Source organism: Odontesthes bonariensis, chromosome 13, assembly GCF_027942865.1.
Source record: "Odontesthes bonariensis isolate fOdoBon6 chromosome 13, fOdoBon6.hap1, whole genome shotgun sequence".
NCBI lineage: Eukaryota > Metazoa > Chordata > Actinopteri > Atheriniformes > Atherinopsidae > Odontesthes > Odontesthes bonariensis.
Window position 1 is genome coordinate 36,536,822 of NC_134518.1, and position 17,763 is coordinate 36,554,584.

Genomic DNA, 17,763 nt, shown 5'->3' on the forward strand with positions numbered 1-17,763 from the left:
ACATCGCTGCTTAACCCTCATACCTGATTTAAAACACAACTTAATTTATGAAAAGGGACATTTTTGTCCCCCTTTAAAACAACTTAAAAACATCATATGTTAATATTTGTTCCGCTTTTTTCCCGTAGATCTTTTATTCCACTTCAGTTCGGATCATAACTACCAAGTTTTCAATTTTTTACAAAAAATTAACCCTTCCAATATTGGTTTATATGATGTAAATGACAATTTCTGTAAAAAAAAAACTAAAAAAACACAAAAACTGCTATATTTTCAATATATAGAATGCAAAGTGGAATTGTTGAGTTGGAATAATTATGGTCTGGGATATGTCAATGTTCAGCAACAACATTGATTTTTAGGGATTTTTTATTTTTTTGCTATGTCTGATTTAAAAAAAAAACTGCTTAATTTCTGCAAAGGGACATTTTTGTCCCCTTTTAAAACGACCTAAAAACATCATATATTAATATTTTTTTCCACTTTTTTTTCATAAATTCCACTTCAGTTCTGATCATAACCAGCAAGTTTTCAATTGTTTTAAAAAAATTAACTGAACTTCAGAACTGAAGTGGAAGAAAATATTTATGAAAAAAACATATAGTATTTTGGGGATCATTTTAGAAGGGGACAAAAATGTTTTTTTTTTTTTAAATCAGGCATAACAAAAAAATTAAAAATCCCTAAAAATCAATGTTGTTGCTAATCATTGACATATCCCAGACCATAATTATTCCTACTAAATAATTCCACTTTACATTCCATATTTTGAAAATACTGGCACCTAAAGGCTTCAAATTTGGGCTAAAAAGTTCAAATTGGCATCTAAAGGATTAATTTTTTGAAAATAATTGCAAACTTATTATGATCAGAACTGAAGTGGAATAAAAGATTTATGGAAAAAAAATGGAAAAAAATATTAATATATGATGTTTTAAGGTCGTTTTTAAAGGGGACAAAAATGTCCCTTTTCAGAAATTAAGGAGGTTTTTTCTACACAATGAAAAATTGCATTGTATATGATGTGTGTTTGAAATTCCAAAAAATTGTCAAAAAATGCACAACTGGACCAAATATGATGAGTATCACTATCTACAGTGTAAAATTAGAGGAGAAAGTTCACCCCAAGTTGAGAAAAATGTCGCCTATCAGGGATTAGGGTTAAAGTTTTTGTTTTAACTAGTTAATTTAAACTAGTCTGCACACATTAAACTGATCATTAAACCACTCAAACACACGCGCTGTGCTCAGCGTCCACATCAACTCTCCCAACAGTAAGAACATTTGTTCCACACTAGAAATCTGAGTGTTAGATGTGATAATTAATTAGAAACATGAGTAATTAAACTGTGGTTGTTCTGTATTCTGACCACATCACTGTGTTCCACACAAAGAGGAGGATGAATGTTGCATATGTATGAAGCTGAGCAGTGTTTCTGCCGTGCTAATCCGCCTGCTTCAGTCCCATTTTAATGAGCTCGCTGTGTGGGTGGATCCAGCTGCTCTGGGACCAGTTCTTCCCAAACTTAAAGGTCCGATAAGGATGCTGAAATTCGGCAAACTGGTGTGTTTTACGCATGCTGCCTGAGTCTAAAATTAAACTAATCAAACCAGCTGTTTGCTGTTGACAGCGGTATCAATCTTCTCCTTTATGTCGGCAACAAGTTGTTCATTTTTCCTGATGGACTGAGTTATCAACATGGAAATTCCATCGGGTCTTAATGTTTGTCTTGTTATGTTTTTAAAGTGAAGTGTCGTGGCTTTTTGATGAGTGGCTTAGTGAAGCTTGAGGCTGAAGGTGATTAGCTTGAAGGAAACCTCGAAAATCTGACAAAATACCGGCTATTTACCGGCTTTTATCATAGGGAAAGCCATTACCATACAATTGGTGCTTTTGTTTTGAAAACAGGAAGTGAACCTACCCTCGTTGTAGCTAGCTTGAAACTGTCGTTTTGACAGGAAATGATGATCGGCGACGTCAAGTTACGTTGCATCTTGGGTAGTTTGAGTATGAGTAGTAACCTCATGATGCATACTCAACATTTAGGAGAATCTAGTATGCATCCAGGAACTTCTGCTTACTCAAACTCGCATACTAACTCAGAAAGTTAGTAGGAGAAGTATGCGGTTTGGAACACAGCCTGTGTGAAGCTCACGGAGCTAACCGGCGCTACTTCCTGTTTTACTCGTTTCAACATAAAAGCACGTATTTCAAAATAATTTTTTTTTTAAACTTCTGCATTTACAGCCAAGTTGAATTGTCTTCTCAGCGTAGTAGTTCCAGTCTAAAATATCACTTAAAGGCAAAACACACAACTGATAGCAGCAAGTCATTCAAGGAAACAGACAGTGGAGCGAGGCTTCTACATAAAAACTACAGAAAGATGCTGATGTTAAAAGTGTGTTTGCACAACAAATGTTATGGCACTTTCATTCATATGGCAGCACATTTAAAATAAAGCTAAATGCTAAAAGCTATACACTACTTTTGGATTCATTTTTGGATTCTGCATACAAATGCGATTAATCGTGATTAATTAGATTAAAAGAAATTTAATCGTTGCCCGGCCCTAACTAGAAAGAAAAGTGGCTTTCCAACCTGTTCTCAGTCTGGTGGGATCACAAACTGACATTTTGTCAGAGCCTCTTTATGTCAGTTTTCAACATGCTGGACAAAAGTAGCACATTTTTACATCATTATCAGATTCAGAATGATATAATTAAGCTATACAGGTGATTTAGTGCCTAAAACTAACTTGGGTTTATTGTTTCTAAGCTAACAGACTCACCAAAACAAAAAGCATAATATGTACATTTGTCCACGTGTCCAACATGTTGTAATGTCACAATCCATCCATGTAAACTGAGACGTGTAACATCTGCTGTCGTTTTCTGTCAGGCCGTGTTCACGTGACTCACGCGAGTCGTAAACATGTCGATTTTGTAACTGTTTAACCACACATATGCAGATCTAATCATGTAGATTAATCCTGCTTCTAACCATGTTCTGTTAAAGCTGAACCCAGACGATCCGAAGGGGAGAGTGCAGTAGAAATGTGAGCTAACATGAATGAATATATCGCATAAAACGGGTAACTGCATAGGGATCTCATGCACAAAAATCTAATCCAATCCACTTTATTTATAAAGCACAGTTTAAATAAACACAAAGGTTTCCATAGTGCTGTACAATAAAACATAATAAATATATAGACTGTCCACCCCACCCCAAATAAAATGTGAACATAAAATCAACAGTGTCAAAAATGACACAAAGGACCATAGTTTAGCACCTCCTGCTGTGTCCTCCTTCCTCATCTTCAGCATTTTGTGTTCAAGTAAAAGTGAATCAGATGTGGAAAGTGGGCGCCATCATGTTGCAGGATGTTGACGGGCTGACAAATCATAACTTAACCTGCAACTAAATATGGGAACAAGGGAAAGAAAACTTAGTAATTCTATCATTTTTAGCATTTATTGACCAACTTTTGTCCAACATATGTAGCTATTTCATGTTTTGTCATGAGACCAGACACTTTTTCATGAGTCTCCACTCCAGAATGATGTTTTTTTGCATTTCCTGTTTGAGTCTGATGCTGCTCTGCCATTGCATCACCAAAGGTCACCTGGTGCACGCCTCTGTGAGACCACAGGCTGTGACAAAACGGCAGCATTTTACACCCTGGGAATGAGAACAGGTTGGATTCATTAAAGGAACTTAGATTAGAAAAGAAGGAGAAGAAGAAGCCTCATGAGTTCAGGCAGAAATAAAGTCAATGCCGTCCAAAACCACGTAGCTTTCATTAATTCTGCCAACGAAATGTAAGACAATATTGTTCCCTTCAGGCAAAGCCGGGTGAGCTGCATCCAGTGCTCGTGCTAAGCTAAGTTAAGCTAAGTTAAGCTAAGTTAAGCTAAGTTAAGCTACTGTAACAAGATGCAGGCTACAGCTTCATATTTGATCTCACAGAGCAAATACGCCTTTCCCAAAATGTCAGTTTCAATTGCATCTTATGAAGCTAAACATCGAACGAAGCAATATGTCGATGAAGGAGATATATTGATCCAAAGGATCAACCGTGCTATCCCTGAGGTCTGCAAAGCAGGAGCTCGTGCAGGTGGAAAACATTCCATGGCCGGCATGTTGGCTTAATCAGACCAAATAAAGGACTGAGCTCAACCTTCCTGCTGCACATAGATTTTTATTTTATCCGTGGATGCTGCAGTGAGTGAGTGGACCAGAGAAGCCTAATGAGGACGGAAGCTAGTTTAATTGGGCTGCTGAGGATGAAAAAGAAAAATGCAGAATCAGCATCTTATCAGCCATGTACAGAAGATCTATTATTTTATTTTCTTGTGCTAAAATCGATGCATTGAACTCTGCTTGATGTTATTTATGCGTTTGGAGCGGCTGAAAAAAAAAGAGGCTAAAGTCCCGCCGGCTGCTGTGGAAGCTAACAGTTAACCGTATGAGAATGTAGCCGTTTCCCTTTCATAACGCTGTCTTTGCACATCGCCGTGGAGAATGTTTCCTCTGAATGTCTGTGATGTGTGAGACAAAAGAAAACCCTCCAGCCCTGGAAAACATGTCTTAATAAAGGAACGTTCACTGTGAGATGCCTCCCTGGTGCTTTTTTTAACACTGTTTAATGTGGAAAAACAATATTTTCTGCATATTTCTGTGCCTAAAACCTCCATCATTAGAAGAACTGGACTTTTTTTTAAGAACTTTCACTTGTTTTCTCTCCATAAATGCAAAATCATCCACTCAGAATGAGCAGATTGGTTTGTCTACCCACCAAAACATGTCAAAGAGGTTGGAAACATGAGCAAGAACCCACCTCTCTTTTGTGTTTTCTGTTATTTTAGTCAACGGAGATGTGACAGCTGTCTGGTTTCTCTTCAGCTAAACACACACACCTGCACAGAGATACATCCCCTCTGTGTCTTCTGTGGTCTGAAGGTGGTTGCTGCGGTAACGGGAGGATCTGACAGGCGAGCCGTCGCCGGGAGCAACGCTGCCAGTCAACCACCGTCTCTGCCAGGAGGAGAGGGGAGGCAAAGACATCAGAAGGAAGACGAGGAGTGAGATAAAGAGAGGAGAGGAACCGATAGAACAAGCAAACGGGATTTTATGGAAGATTAAAATGTCTTTATGAAAGCTCCTCATCGGAAAGAAGACAAATAATCTGCTCTGTCACTTCTGAACATTAGAATCAGATCAGATCAAAGAGCAGACATTTATATCTTCAATTAAACAGGACAAAATCTCAATTTTACTCATTAACTAAGCAGTTTGTGTTGAAGTTTGGCTGAGGAGCAACGTTTCTCCAACAGTCAGAGACGTTTTTTATGATTTCAGAGCCCTGTTTGAAAGCCCTGATTAAAATGTTTAATCTAATTAATCCCATGATTTCCCTGATTAATCACGATTAATCGCATTTGTACACAGAATCCAAAAATGAATCCAAAAGTAGCGTATAGCTTTTAGCATTTAGCTTTATTTTAAATGTGCTGCCATACAAATGAAAGTGCCATAACATTTGTTGTCCAATCATAAAAAAACTAGGGCTGGTCGAGTTAACTCTTTATAATCGCATTAACTCGTTGATTTTTTCCTCTTTTTGGACCCGGGGCCAGCTGCAGCGAGGACTGTAGCCTCTGTACATGGGGCGCCTGCTCAGCCCACTACGCCACGGACCCCCCCTGTTTTATTATTTATTTTATTATTGTGAAAGTCTGCTGCTCACAGGCTTTTATTTTGTAAAAGTCTGCTGCTCACAGGCTTTTATTTTGTAAAAGTCTGCTGCTGTCTGCTGTGGAACAGGAAAAGAAAGTAATCGGCGGATCCACCAAACATGGAGAAGGGTACGGAACTTTTTCTCGGCCATTTTCATTTTAAAGTTCTTCCAGACGGCGGAGTGGACAGAACCAAAGTCATCTGTAAACACAGCCAAGTTGAATTGTCTTCTCAGCGTAGTAGTTCCAGTCTAAAATATCACTTAAAGGCAAAACACACAACTGATAGCAGCAAGTCATTCAAGGAAACAGACAGTGGAGCGAGGCTTCTACATAAAAACTACAGAAAGATGCTGATGTTAAAAGTGTGTTTGCACAACAAATGTTATGGCACTTTCATTCATATGGCAGCACATTTAAAATAAAGCTAAATGCTGAAAGCTATACACTACTTTTGGATTCATTTTTGGATTCTGCGTACAAATGCGATTAATCGTGATTAATCAGGGAAATCGTGTGATTAATTAGATTAAACATTTTAATCTTAATGTTTGTGAAACATTCTTTATGATCAGTTTGGCATTTTGAATGTGAGATTTCTCCTTTCCCACAGCTACTTTCTTTTTCTTTCTTTCATCTTCACCTTGCTCCTCGTTCCTTCACCGTTTCCTCACCTCGGTGCTCTGCTCCTCCTCCTCATTTCAGCGACTGCTGCTTTCATCTCTGTTGCAGCTCTGCTCTGTGCAGCGTTGCATCAAAAGCTGCCTGCTGGGACTCACAGTGTCCTGCAGCGTGATCTCTCTCAGGAGCTTTTCATCCCCCGACCGACATGCAGAACCCTGTTCCTGATGCTGTATTCATGCTTCTTCCCTTTGTGATGCTTGGCTGTCTTCAGGAGCCTGTTAAAGATCTGACAGCTGAATTTATCTCACATTTATCTCAGAATATGCATCTAAGATTAAAGTTTGGATCCTACATGTCAGGTACTCGCTGAGATGTCAGTCTGGATCTTTGTTATCTCGGGATAACGACACATTCAACCTGCTATGACTACAGAAAGATAATAATCTTTTTCACTTCCCCCGGCCGGTCTGTGGCCTGATGGTTGGAAATTAATATTAATAATATTAAGAGATAACAGTTCAAATAATGATTGACTTAATTATAATTCTAATATACAGATTTAGGGGTGCTTGGGCACCCTTGAGAGGCAGTTGTGTGTAACTCCACCAGGAAACTCTCTGACTCTGATATGATATTTTAGATGTTTTCACCTCTTAAACCTGCTAATCACTCAGTTAGTAGTGAGACTGTTCCCCTGCAGTTATTTCTGTTTCCATGTGCCCCCCCCCCCCCCCCCCCCCCCCCCAAAAAAAAAGCAGATTCAGGCCCCAGAACATGAATCGGTTGATAACATTTAGCGACAGTTTTAAAAAAATTTAAAAAAATGTTTATATATGTTTATTAAATTTTAAAAAGACAAAACAGAAATACACACATTTGGCTCACATACACATCCAAATTCAGATTTAAATTTATACAGGCGAGAGGTTCAGGAGTCATCCCGTGTAAATAAGATAAACCAGGTGTGCACTGCCATGCATGATACATTCACATGATCAAAGAAAGGTACACAGAAACAAAAACACATCAATTAAATGGTTGGGTGGCATTTAGCAGAGCATTCTCAGCTATGATACAATGAGATATTTAAACCAATATATGACAGAAAGAGTCCCCATGTTTTACAGAAAGCATCTTTGCTGTAATTTACACATCAGATAGTCCAAAGCAACATATTCCAGTATCACCCTGTGCCACTGAGCCTCAGATGGGGCTTTATCCATTATCCAAATTCAAAAGAATACACTTTCCAGCACAGAAAGCAAGTGTTTGGTGAAGTTTTCTCTTAAATCTGTCAGTAATGGACAAAGCAGCAGATATGAGGCGTCATTATTTCTATTAGTGGACAGAATCTAATTCATTTCTTGCTCAATGACCCACCAGAACTGCTGGACTTTTTCCACAGTGCCACAAACAATGTGTAAGACTACCGGTTTCTGTTTTCCACTCGGGGCACAGCGGAGATGAGTTAGGGTTGGACTTACTGTATGATGTTGAGAGGGAGATATGTGGGCCCTACACTGGAAAAAATCAAAGTCTTACCAAGTATATTTGTCTCATTTCAAGTCAAAATATCTCATTACACTTAATATCAGACACAACTGCCTAACAAGCACCATTTCAGCCAGATATAGGGACTTGTTTTAATACAATACATCTGGAATATCTTGTAAAATGAAAAAGTCTTGAAAACAAATTGTTTTGAGTCACATTTCACATGAAACAAGCTTTTTTTTACATTTGAAGAGGTTTTTAAGCTAATTTCAAGATCACTTTTATCTCAAAAGTCCTAAATATCACATTTTATTTCAAGAAATCTGGACAAGCTGATTTTCACTAGTTCCATTGGCAGATTTTTTTGCTTATTTCAAGCAAAAACATCTTTTATTTGTTGTTTTTCTTACTTATTTTTGGAGGGGCATTTTCTCCAGTGTATGCAGGAGCTTTAGTTGCACGGCTCTCACTTGATTGCATACACTCAACGTTTTGGCATTCTTCCACACATCGTTCCAGCCTTCATCCATTATCTTAACATTGAGTTATTTTTCCCAGAAGCTTTTCAGGGAAATAACAGCTCGACTTTCTTATAAAAGTGAACATTTTTTCAATGGAAACGGTTTCTTTAGTTATAAAAAACTAAAACTAAGAAATATATGGTGGGTGAGACTTTCTATCCATCCTTCTTCCCTTCCAAAGATCCGGGTCGACAATTTAGGTTGGAACAGCTCGACTTTCTTATAAAGTCACTCCCACAGTGCCGCAAACGATGTGTAAGACTTCCGGTTTCTGTTTTCCACTCGGGGCACAGCGGAGATGAGTTAGGGTTGGACTTATGACGTTCAGAGGGAGATATATGGAAGTTTTTCTGTGCCATCAGAGTTTGAATACGAATTTCTAATATTGAATTTTTACAGCATCAAAATCAGACTTTGAATTTGAAAAACCAAGAGTGTGAAAAAAAATTTAAATTCTAAAAACAAAAATCAGTATAAAAAAATTCAACATCTAAAAAAAAATTCAGTGGAAAAAAATTCAACTTCAAAAAATTCAGTGGAAAAAGAACCAGACTCAACATCCGGGTAAACAGGGAGAAGCAATCGATCCCGGTCCTCGATTCATCCAACAGCAGCCAATCAAGTTACGCTTGAAGTTGAATTTTTTTACACTCTTGGTTTTTCAAATTCAAAGTCTGATTTTGATGCTGTATTCAAACTGATGGCACAGAAAAACTTCCATAGAGATATGTGGGCCCTATGCACGGCTCTCACTCTGTTGCATACGCTCAACGTTTTGGCGTTCTTCCACACATCGTTCCAGTTTTGAGTCTTTAAGACTTTAAACATCCACTAACCGCTGCCCAGTGATCATGAAGCTCTGAGCAGCACCAGATCTCTGAGTGTTCAGGCAAACATCCCACCATCGATAACTAGATTCCCCACTCAGTGCCTTCCCAGTCAGCTGATTCTGATCTAATTCGTTTTTAATTAACAGTTGTTCGCTAACAGGTCTAATGGGAGTTCTTTTCAGAATTAATATGAATTTTCTGACTCATTGAATCCACTCGCTGCTTTACAGGGAGGCCTGAAAATAAAATTTAAATATGCATTTAAACATATATTACCTATTAAATGCTCCTTAAATATTCTCGGTGTGGCTCATGCTTATCAGTCAGAGAGAAACTGGCCCTCTGTTGGATCAAACCACCCAACAGTTCAGAAGAAAATGCTCATCCTGTTACACAGAATGAGTCTACGCTCATTTTGAAATAGGAAACAGCGTTCTGAAGACTGAAAATGAAACAGGATGGGAGTCTTTTAAGCCGAGTGTGCACAGGAAGCTCTCCTTATCGCCCTGTTCTCAGCGAACGCTCGTCCTGACAGAGCTGCTGCTCACCAAACTTCAAAATGTTGCAGCTCCGTCCCAAACACCGTCTTAGAGGAGTTCGGGCGAGCAGCAGGAGCCGCGCTCGTCCTCGTACGGTCAACCAAAAGCTCCTGGAGTGAGAACTTGTGCTTTTGCCAGGACTTTTTGAAGTGTGACACTGATGCTGGTAAACACTTCTCAGGACATGGATGAAAATATATTTTTGCTTTATTTGAAATTCAGTGTAAAGAAATTAATTTACAACACTTGGATTTACTGCCAGTTTCTACAGAGATGAGCTCCCTTTGATGCAAAAAGAAGAGTTTTAGAACCTTAAGACTTTAAGGGTTTCCTTACAGGATCTGCAGTTAACTCTGCAGTTAACTACAGTTAACTCTGCAGTTAACTTTACAGTTAACTTTGTAGTTAACTTTGTAGTTAACTATGCAGTTAACTTTACAGTTATCTTTGTAGTTAACTATGTAGTTAACTCTACAGTTAACTCTACAGTTAACTTTGCAGTTTATTCAGTAGTTAACTCTACAGTTAACTCTACAGTTAACTTTACAGTTAACTTTACAGTTAACTTTGCAGTTAACTGAGTAGTTAACTCGGTTAATGCAGTGTTCTGTGTCAGATTGTGTCTACAATCAGAGACGGACTGGACAGAGCTGATCCACACAGGAACCATGTTGGAAAAAGATTTGTACATTTAAAACCCAAACTGTGTGAAGGAGAAATGTGAACATTTGCACCTCGCTGAATCAGACTTTCCACTCCCTGAAAAACATGTGCATGTGTGGTCTGAAGTCTGTGTGAGTTACGCACATCTCACCGTTTATTTTAGGGTTTACAGCCTCCCTCTCCTCCGTCTGGCTCCACCTTCCAGGGGCTTTGGCACTGATGCTCTCCACCCGTGGCTCATTATCTGCTCACTTTTAAGCCTTGGGCTGCAGTCAGATAGTCTATTTTGCTGAGGAACTTTCCGAATTGAGTGAAATGAAGCATCTGTGTGGCAGCCAAGATGAGAGCCGTTCAAACTACTAAGGAAATAAGCTTCAGTGCTTCTTTAATTAAGTCCTTTAACACAGGATATTCTGGTCCTCCTAAATAAAGTATTTTTTCACTCCATTTTTATTTAATTTCATATGATGTATATCATATGAAATCATTTTCATGTAACAATGTGATGAGGTTGCAGTAGATGATGCATCTAATCCACTTCTTGTAGAATATTTACTGAACATTTGTAGTTTCAGTGTTTCAGAGGCACATCACAGCTCAGTGCACGTGAGGTTGAATTCATCTTTTCCAACCAAAAATTGTACTCAAGTAAAAGTACTGTTACTTCAGAATATAGCAATATAAAGCAATATAGAGACAACCGCGCAAGGGCTTGAGTTTTGTCTTGCGTTACCGACTATAAACCAGGCTTAAGACAATTCAAGGTAATTGAATTGTCTTAGGGTAAAGACAATAATATATTTTACTCAAGTAAAAGTAAAAAGTATTCATCCAAATAATTCCTTGAGTAAGAGTAAAAAAGTGCTCGGTGAAAAAACTACTCAAGTACTGAGTAAATGTTGAGTAACGTCTGATTTATTTGTTAACACAAGCATTCAATCAGACAGACAAAAATACTAAATAATCATCTTTAGGCAAATTAGAGTTCATCCAATTGATAAAATAAATTAAAATGAATGAATTAATTACAAAATAGCTTAAATTAAAATAATCCAGGTAAATGTGGCAGATCGGTGCTCAATTTAAAGTTTTCTTTTCTAGAAGAGGGACCTCCAGGAAGAGAGATCAGCGGCCTCTCCTGAAGGGATGTTTCTGAGGATTTTCCAACATCTCTAATCAGTGCGGGGGACCGTAAATAATGAGGCTTCAGTGCAGGGGTTGAGCAGTGATTTAAATTTGTGGGGGGGCACATGAGCGCCACTTCAAGCCCAGAGACACGACGCTGAAGTTGGCATCCGATTTGCCAATTAAATGGATGGGCATAAAGGGCATTTCACTGCATTTTTGCATTTTGATCACCCCAAACTAGGTCCTGTATGGAAACTACAATAGTTAGACTGCTCAAATCTGGATGGAATTATTCTAAAGAGGCTATAGATTCATTAAAACCTTGTTTGGGATTTGTGAAACCTTTTCCTGATTTGCGAAAATGCAGAACAGGGCCATTTTACTGCTTTTTTTTGTATTCTCATCACCCTAAACCAAATCCTGTATGGAATCAGGGTCATCGCTGTGTTCTCCATCTTGTTTTAATTGTCGACAGCGAGCTTAGAAACCGGTCAGTTCCAAAGGAAGAAGAGCAGTATCTGTGTCCATCACAAACACAAAAGACCATTTTCTGCACGAGGCTGAATGCAAACATGCGCAGGGTCCATATCACGGAGCTCATCTGAGATGCACGGCGCCGCTGCCTGAATACATCAGTCTGCATTAGTGAGTCCCCCCCGCTCCCACTCGGGTTAATGAAATTCCATTTCTGGCTGACCGTAAGTGCAACGTGGAAAACCCCAACAGACCTTTTCCTCCCCCAAACCAACCGGCCTTCCTCTCATTGGTATTAATTAAGTAGTGAGGATTACGTTGGCTGCTTATCGCCTCTGAGACACGGACCTACAGGAAAATGAAACAAGCAGCAAAGCTCACAAACTCAGCACCAAGGCCATTCATTTGGCCTGAATCATGTTCTGCAGATGGGAAGTTCTCACGTCTTATATTAACCCTTTGTACGGTCTTAACATTGTGTTTACTCCCCTTGTCCTATGGGTAAAAAATGACCAAAATAAAGCAACTTAATAGAATTTTAAATCCAAAATCTATTTAGTATGATGAAACCACCTGTTATTTATCTATTCAACTCAATTCAATACATTTTTCATCATGTATTTTTTGTTACACAATACAAAAAGACAATCACCAGTTTTCAGGATTACACTTTTTTTTTTTTTGGTCAGTTGGACCAACAGTTTTCTTGTTTTCTCAGTTTTCTTTTACATAATAAAGGTTTATTATTGCTATTATATAAATGCGAAGTAATTACTTCTGAATTAATTATATTGAAAGAGAAAAAAAAACAGTGAACTTTTTTCTGGTGTTTAAATGTTTTTATAATTCACGGGTCAAAAATGACCCATAAGACAATCTTTGTACCCTAGTGGTGTACAGCCCACATGGAAACATAAACAAAAATAAAGTGTGACTTTTTCTAATGATGGGGTCCCTTATTAAAAGAAAATGCCACATATGAATAACCCCTTCTACACATCCTGTTCATCTAAACGCAGTCTTACAAACTCCTGACGCACGGCTTTTTGTTCTGTGTGGACTCAGAAGTCTTTAAACTTCAATAACTTTAAAACTAGGCCTGGGCAACGATTAAAATGTTTAATCTAATTAATCACATGATTTCCCTGATTAATCACGATTAATCGCATTTGTACGCAGAATCCAAAAATGAATCCAAAAGTAGTGTATAGCTTTTAGCATTTAGCTTTATTTTAAATGTGCTGCCATATGAATGAAAGTGCCATAACATTTGTTGTGCAAACACACTTTTAACATCAGCATCTTTCTGTAGTTTTTATGTAGAAGCCTCGCTCCACTGTCTGTTTCCTTGAATGACTTGCTGCTATCAGTTGTGTGTTTTGCCTTTAAGTGATATTTTAGACTGGAACTACTACGCTGAGAAGACAATTCAACTTGGCAGTGTTTACAGATGACTTTGGTTCTGTCGACTCCGCCGTCTGGAAGAACTTTAACATGAAAATGGCCGAGTAAAAGTTCCGTACCCTTCTCCATGTTTGGTGGATCCGCCGATTACTTTCTTTTCCTGTTCCACAGCAGACAGCAGCAGACTTTTACAGAATAAAAGCCTGTGAGCAGCAGACTTTTACAAAATAAAAGCCTGTGAGCCACAGACTTTTACAAAATAAAAGCCTGTGAGCAACAGACTTTCACAATATTAAAACCTGCGTTAATGCGCGATAAAATATTTATCGGCGTTAAATAATTAACAAGTTAACTCGCCCAGCCCTATTTAAAACAAATAATTATCAGATCGTAGGTCCATGAAACAGGGAGTCTGAAGAAGATCATCTATGAGAGTGCAGCTGGGGAAAATAAGTGAGAAAACTGAAAAGAATTTGAGGAATTAGAGTGAGAGTAACCATCTCTGTGGGCTGTTGCCGGGCAGAAGAAGCTGCAGGAACGATCTTTAAAGGAACTTCCGTTTGAAAAAAAGGAACCAACACATTTCACACTTTCAATGTTATTTATTCTGAGAAAAGGAATGAAGTTTGATCAAATAAAAATGTGTTTTATCTGTTTTTTTACGTGAACAAAGAGCATCTAAAGGGTCCAGCCTGTACAGTCAGTTTGTCCCAATGAAACGGTTTATCATCAGTTTTTTTTCTTCTTCTTCTTCTCGGCCCGAACTGAACAAAACAGAATCTGTGAAGCACTACATGAAAGCATCTGTTTCTGGGAAGCTGCACGTGGACGTCCACGTGTGGGAATAATATCATTTAAAAAGTTTTTTTCTCAGTTAGTGTGCAAACATTTACATGTGCAACAGATTTAAACACACACACACAAAGAGCTTGAAATGCTGTGAAACACATAAGGCCCGCGGATTTCTCTCTTTCTCTCATTATTTCCACCTTAAAAGCGCTCGTCTGTCGGATGTTTCCACTCTGAAGATAGATGGAGTTCCATCCATAGCCGTTACATACATGTTACATGTGCTACGTTACATACATGTTACGTGTGTTAACCGACACGCAGCTGCAGAACTGTGCAGGTTTTTAAAAACGCATGCTGCTGTTTGAATAAAAAAAAGAGAAACGTATGTAAGAAAAAGCAGAGAACCGGTCATTCATGCAGCAAATAACACAAAGAAAGGCATTAAAAAATAAAGTTTAAAAAAAATAAAACTCTTCCAGATGTCGTTCAGAGGAACAGAAACACTCTGCCGGCTGCACGGCTTCTTCTCTGGTTTCATTCTTTGTGGCAGTTTTTAAAAAGCGGAGCATCTTGCCCTCTGGTCCCGCCGCCTTCTGCCCTCCGTACCTACGTTTATTTTACCCCACAACACGGGGGTAAATCACCAGGAGGGAAGCTGAAAGCGTGACGGGACACAGCGTTTCTGCTTCTGGAGATTCTGCTCAACAGAAGCAACGCGAGGACGGCAGAACCGGAGCTAAAGCGGGTCGCAGTGACGTCTGATTATATGCTGTCAGAGCAGATTTTATATTTTAAACAACAGATTCATGATCAAGAACGACCAAAGTTCTGAAGCCGTGACGGATGGAGTTTATACGGCCGTTAGGAGTCTGTCTCAGGACCGAGCCAGCTGCTATATGTGGAGAGAAATCACACCTGATCAGCCGATCAGTTTCTCCAATCAGCCGATCAGCGGATCAGTTTCTCCAATCAGCTCCTGGAACTGAACTTCTTAGTTTGATGGCAGCAGAATCTTTAACTCGTTCTCTCTACAGTTTGTAAATTGCGTCGCTCAAAGCTGCCGAAGCAGAGCGGCGCTTCTCTCAATAAGGCATAAATCAAAGTGCAAATTTTCTTTTTTTCCTTTTTTCTCAACGAGACGGCGGGCGGCTGTGAAGCTACTCAAAGCTGTTGGGGGTCGAGGGTCAAAAAGTCCATAAAATGTCAGCAACAACGTTGGATCTGGGTGTTAAAACCGATGCCAGTTATTGAGGTAGTAGCTTGATTTCTGACCGAAGCGTTCAGAAGACGAACGTTTCCAGCCTGTAAATATGATAAATTACCTCTAAAACTCCTCTAATCTCTCCATCGAGCCGTTACTACGGTTACTAAACTGCCGGACTTGATTAACTGTGACGGGACACAAAGTGTGACATAATGAAATGAGCATCCGTGTCCAAGAGCAGCAAATTAGAAGAACAGAAATACAAATGTGCCCTAAAACGGTTTCAAATGTCTCGGGTGGGCGGCCCCCCCCCGCCGGCCCCCCTCACTGCACCATGAAGGCGGAGAGCGTCTCTTCGTGTTTGAGCGCGTTCCGGGCGATGATCTCCCCGATGGCGACGTAGGTTCCCGTGAGGAAGCCCACCAGCCCCACCACGCTGATGATCACGTTCTTGGCGGTTACCAGCGGCGACAGGCCCTCCGTGTGGAACGCCAGGAGCTGCAGGATGGGCGGGAAGATGAGCGCCAGGAAGCTGCTGCTGACCGAGCCCACCAGCGAGATGACCAGGTCCAGCTCCGGGATCATGATGGCGAGGGCGCCTGGAAGAGAAAGAGAGGCGGCGTGAGATGGGGGAGGTCTCAGATCAACAGAACTACAGCTGATCCCGATACTGGATCCATATCAGACTTCACTTATGGATCAGAACTCCAGAGTTGGATATAAAAAGTGGAAGTTTGAGCTCACAGAGAAAATAAAATGCAACTTATATTTCTCACAGTCTGAACATGGAGGCAGAAAACCTGATTCCACTGAGTGAGAAGTCTGTGATTTAAGGTGAACAAAAATAAAATGGACCAGAGTGAATAATTCCCTTTAATATAGACCAGTGAGCAGAGCTGACCAACATGTCATCAGGCGGGAACCTCCTTTCATCAGAGTTTCGTCAAGTTGGGCCCACGACACCTCCAGGAGGCTAGAGAGTGGCTGCGTTCCAAACCGCATACTTCTCCTACTTCTCCTACTAACTTTCTGAGTTAGTATGTGAGTTTGAGTAAGCGAGTTCCCGGATGCATACTAGATTCTCCTAAATGTTGGGTATGCATCATGAGGTTACTACTCATACTCAAACTACCCAAGATGCAACGTAACGTGACGTCGCCGATCGTCATTTCCTGTCAAAACGGCAGTTTCAAGCTAGCTACAACGAGGGTAGGTTCACTTCCTGTTTTCAAAACAAAAGCACCAATTGTATGGTAATGGCTTTCCCTGTGATAAAAGGCAACGGGTATTTTATTTTGTGAAAATAACAGGAAGTGCGTTGAAAGCATGTTCTCATCAGTCCCCACAGTTTTTAGGCTCCTTGTTTTCTCACAGTCAGGGTGAGATCTTTGCACCTTAAGTGTTTTCATGTATTGCCAAGTCATGTTCTTTGTTTCGTTTAGGGTTAGTCATGTTTTGTTTTAGTTTTGTCATTCGGCTCAGCCGCGTTTTATGTTAACCTCGTTCTCTTTTTGAAAATAAATCAAGTTTTGTTTTGAAAGTCTGCATCCGTGTCCTTACGCCTCGCACCGCACGCATCATAACAAAATATCTGTGGAGCTGAAAATTCAGGATTTCCAGCCAAAGACGGCAAAGAACCTTTTCAACTACGGCGCTCTGTGGAGTTAATCACCTGCTCGTGATTAGAAACGGGTCAGTTTGCTGGCGGCCGCCCACTAATTCGTGGCGTCTTGATGAGCTCGTGTGGTCATTACTGAAACGAGCTGCATCTGTCCTCACCAACGAGTGCAAAGTGATTAGTTCTCCAGCAGAACCTGCGCCTCCGATCAGCTGTTTATGCGTCCCGGCCTCTCTGAGCGAATCAGAGCCTCGCTGCCGTTTCTAACTGGAAAAAAAGTGCAGGAAAATAAAAGAGCAGCACTTAGGTGGGCGGGGAGCCATGTTCAAACTCCAACATGTGTCACGCTTTAAGTGAACGTGTCACATCTGTCCAGAGGAAAAACCACCTTTTTGCATTTTGTCTGTCAGGTGTGATTTCAGAGTAGTTTCAAACGCTCACGCTGACAACCGCCTCTCAGTGTAAAAAGCTTCATAAGTGGTGGAGTTTGGTTTAACCCTTTGATGCGCAACATATGCACAGTAATATAAAAACTACTTTTGTTTATAAAGTATGAATGTAAACATGAAAATAATGATCAGCGGTAATCAAAAACAAGATATTTAAAGAATACTTGGAATATTCAATCATAAAATCAATTGATTTCAAAAGATGGAACAAAGAGAAACTCATGAAATAAACTCATTTTTGACCCATGTTGTGCATTAGAGGGGTAGTGATACCAAAAAGGGTT

The 17,763-nt window shown here is 39.7% G+C and overlaps 2 protein-coding genes across 3 annotated transcripts in view; one reads left to right on the forward strand and one right to left on the reverse strand.

Moving 5' to 3' along the window:
- Positions 1–3,467: 3,467 nt before the first annotated feature.
- The window catches only part of atox1 (antioxidant 1 copper chaperone), a 72,412-nt gene continuing 58,116 nt past the window's right edge, over positions 3,468–17,763 (forward strand). The window contains exon 1 of the mRNA XM_075482017.1: positions 3,468–3,472. The gene's annotated coding sequence lies outside the window, so the exon portion shown is untranslated. The remainder of the gene's footprint in view (positions 3,473–17,763) is intronic.
- The window catches only part of slc36a1 (solute carrier family 36 member 1), a 54,407-nt gene continuing 51,360 nt past the window's right edge, over positions 14,717–17,763 (reverse strand). For both annotated transcript variants that reach the window (XM_075482015.1, XM_075482014.1), the window contains exon 12: positions 14,717–16,011. In XM_075482015.1, coding sequence (XP_075338130.1) covers positions 15,737–16,011 — 275 coding nt within the window. In that variant the 3' untranslated portion in view covers positions 14,717–15,736. The remainder of the gene's footprint in view (positions 16,012–17,763) is intronic.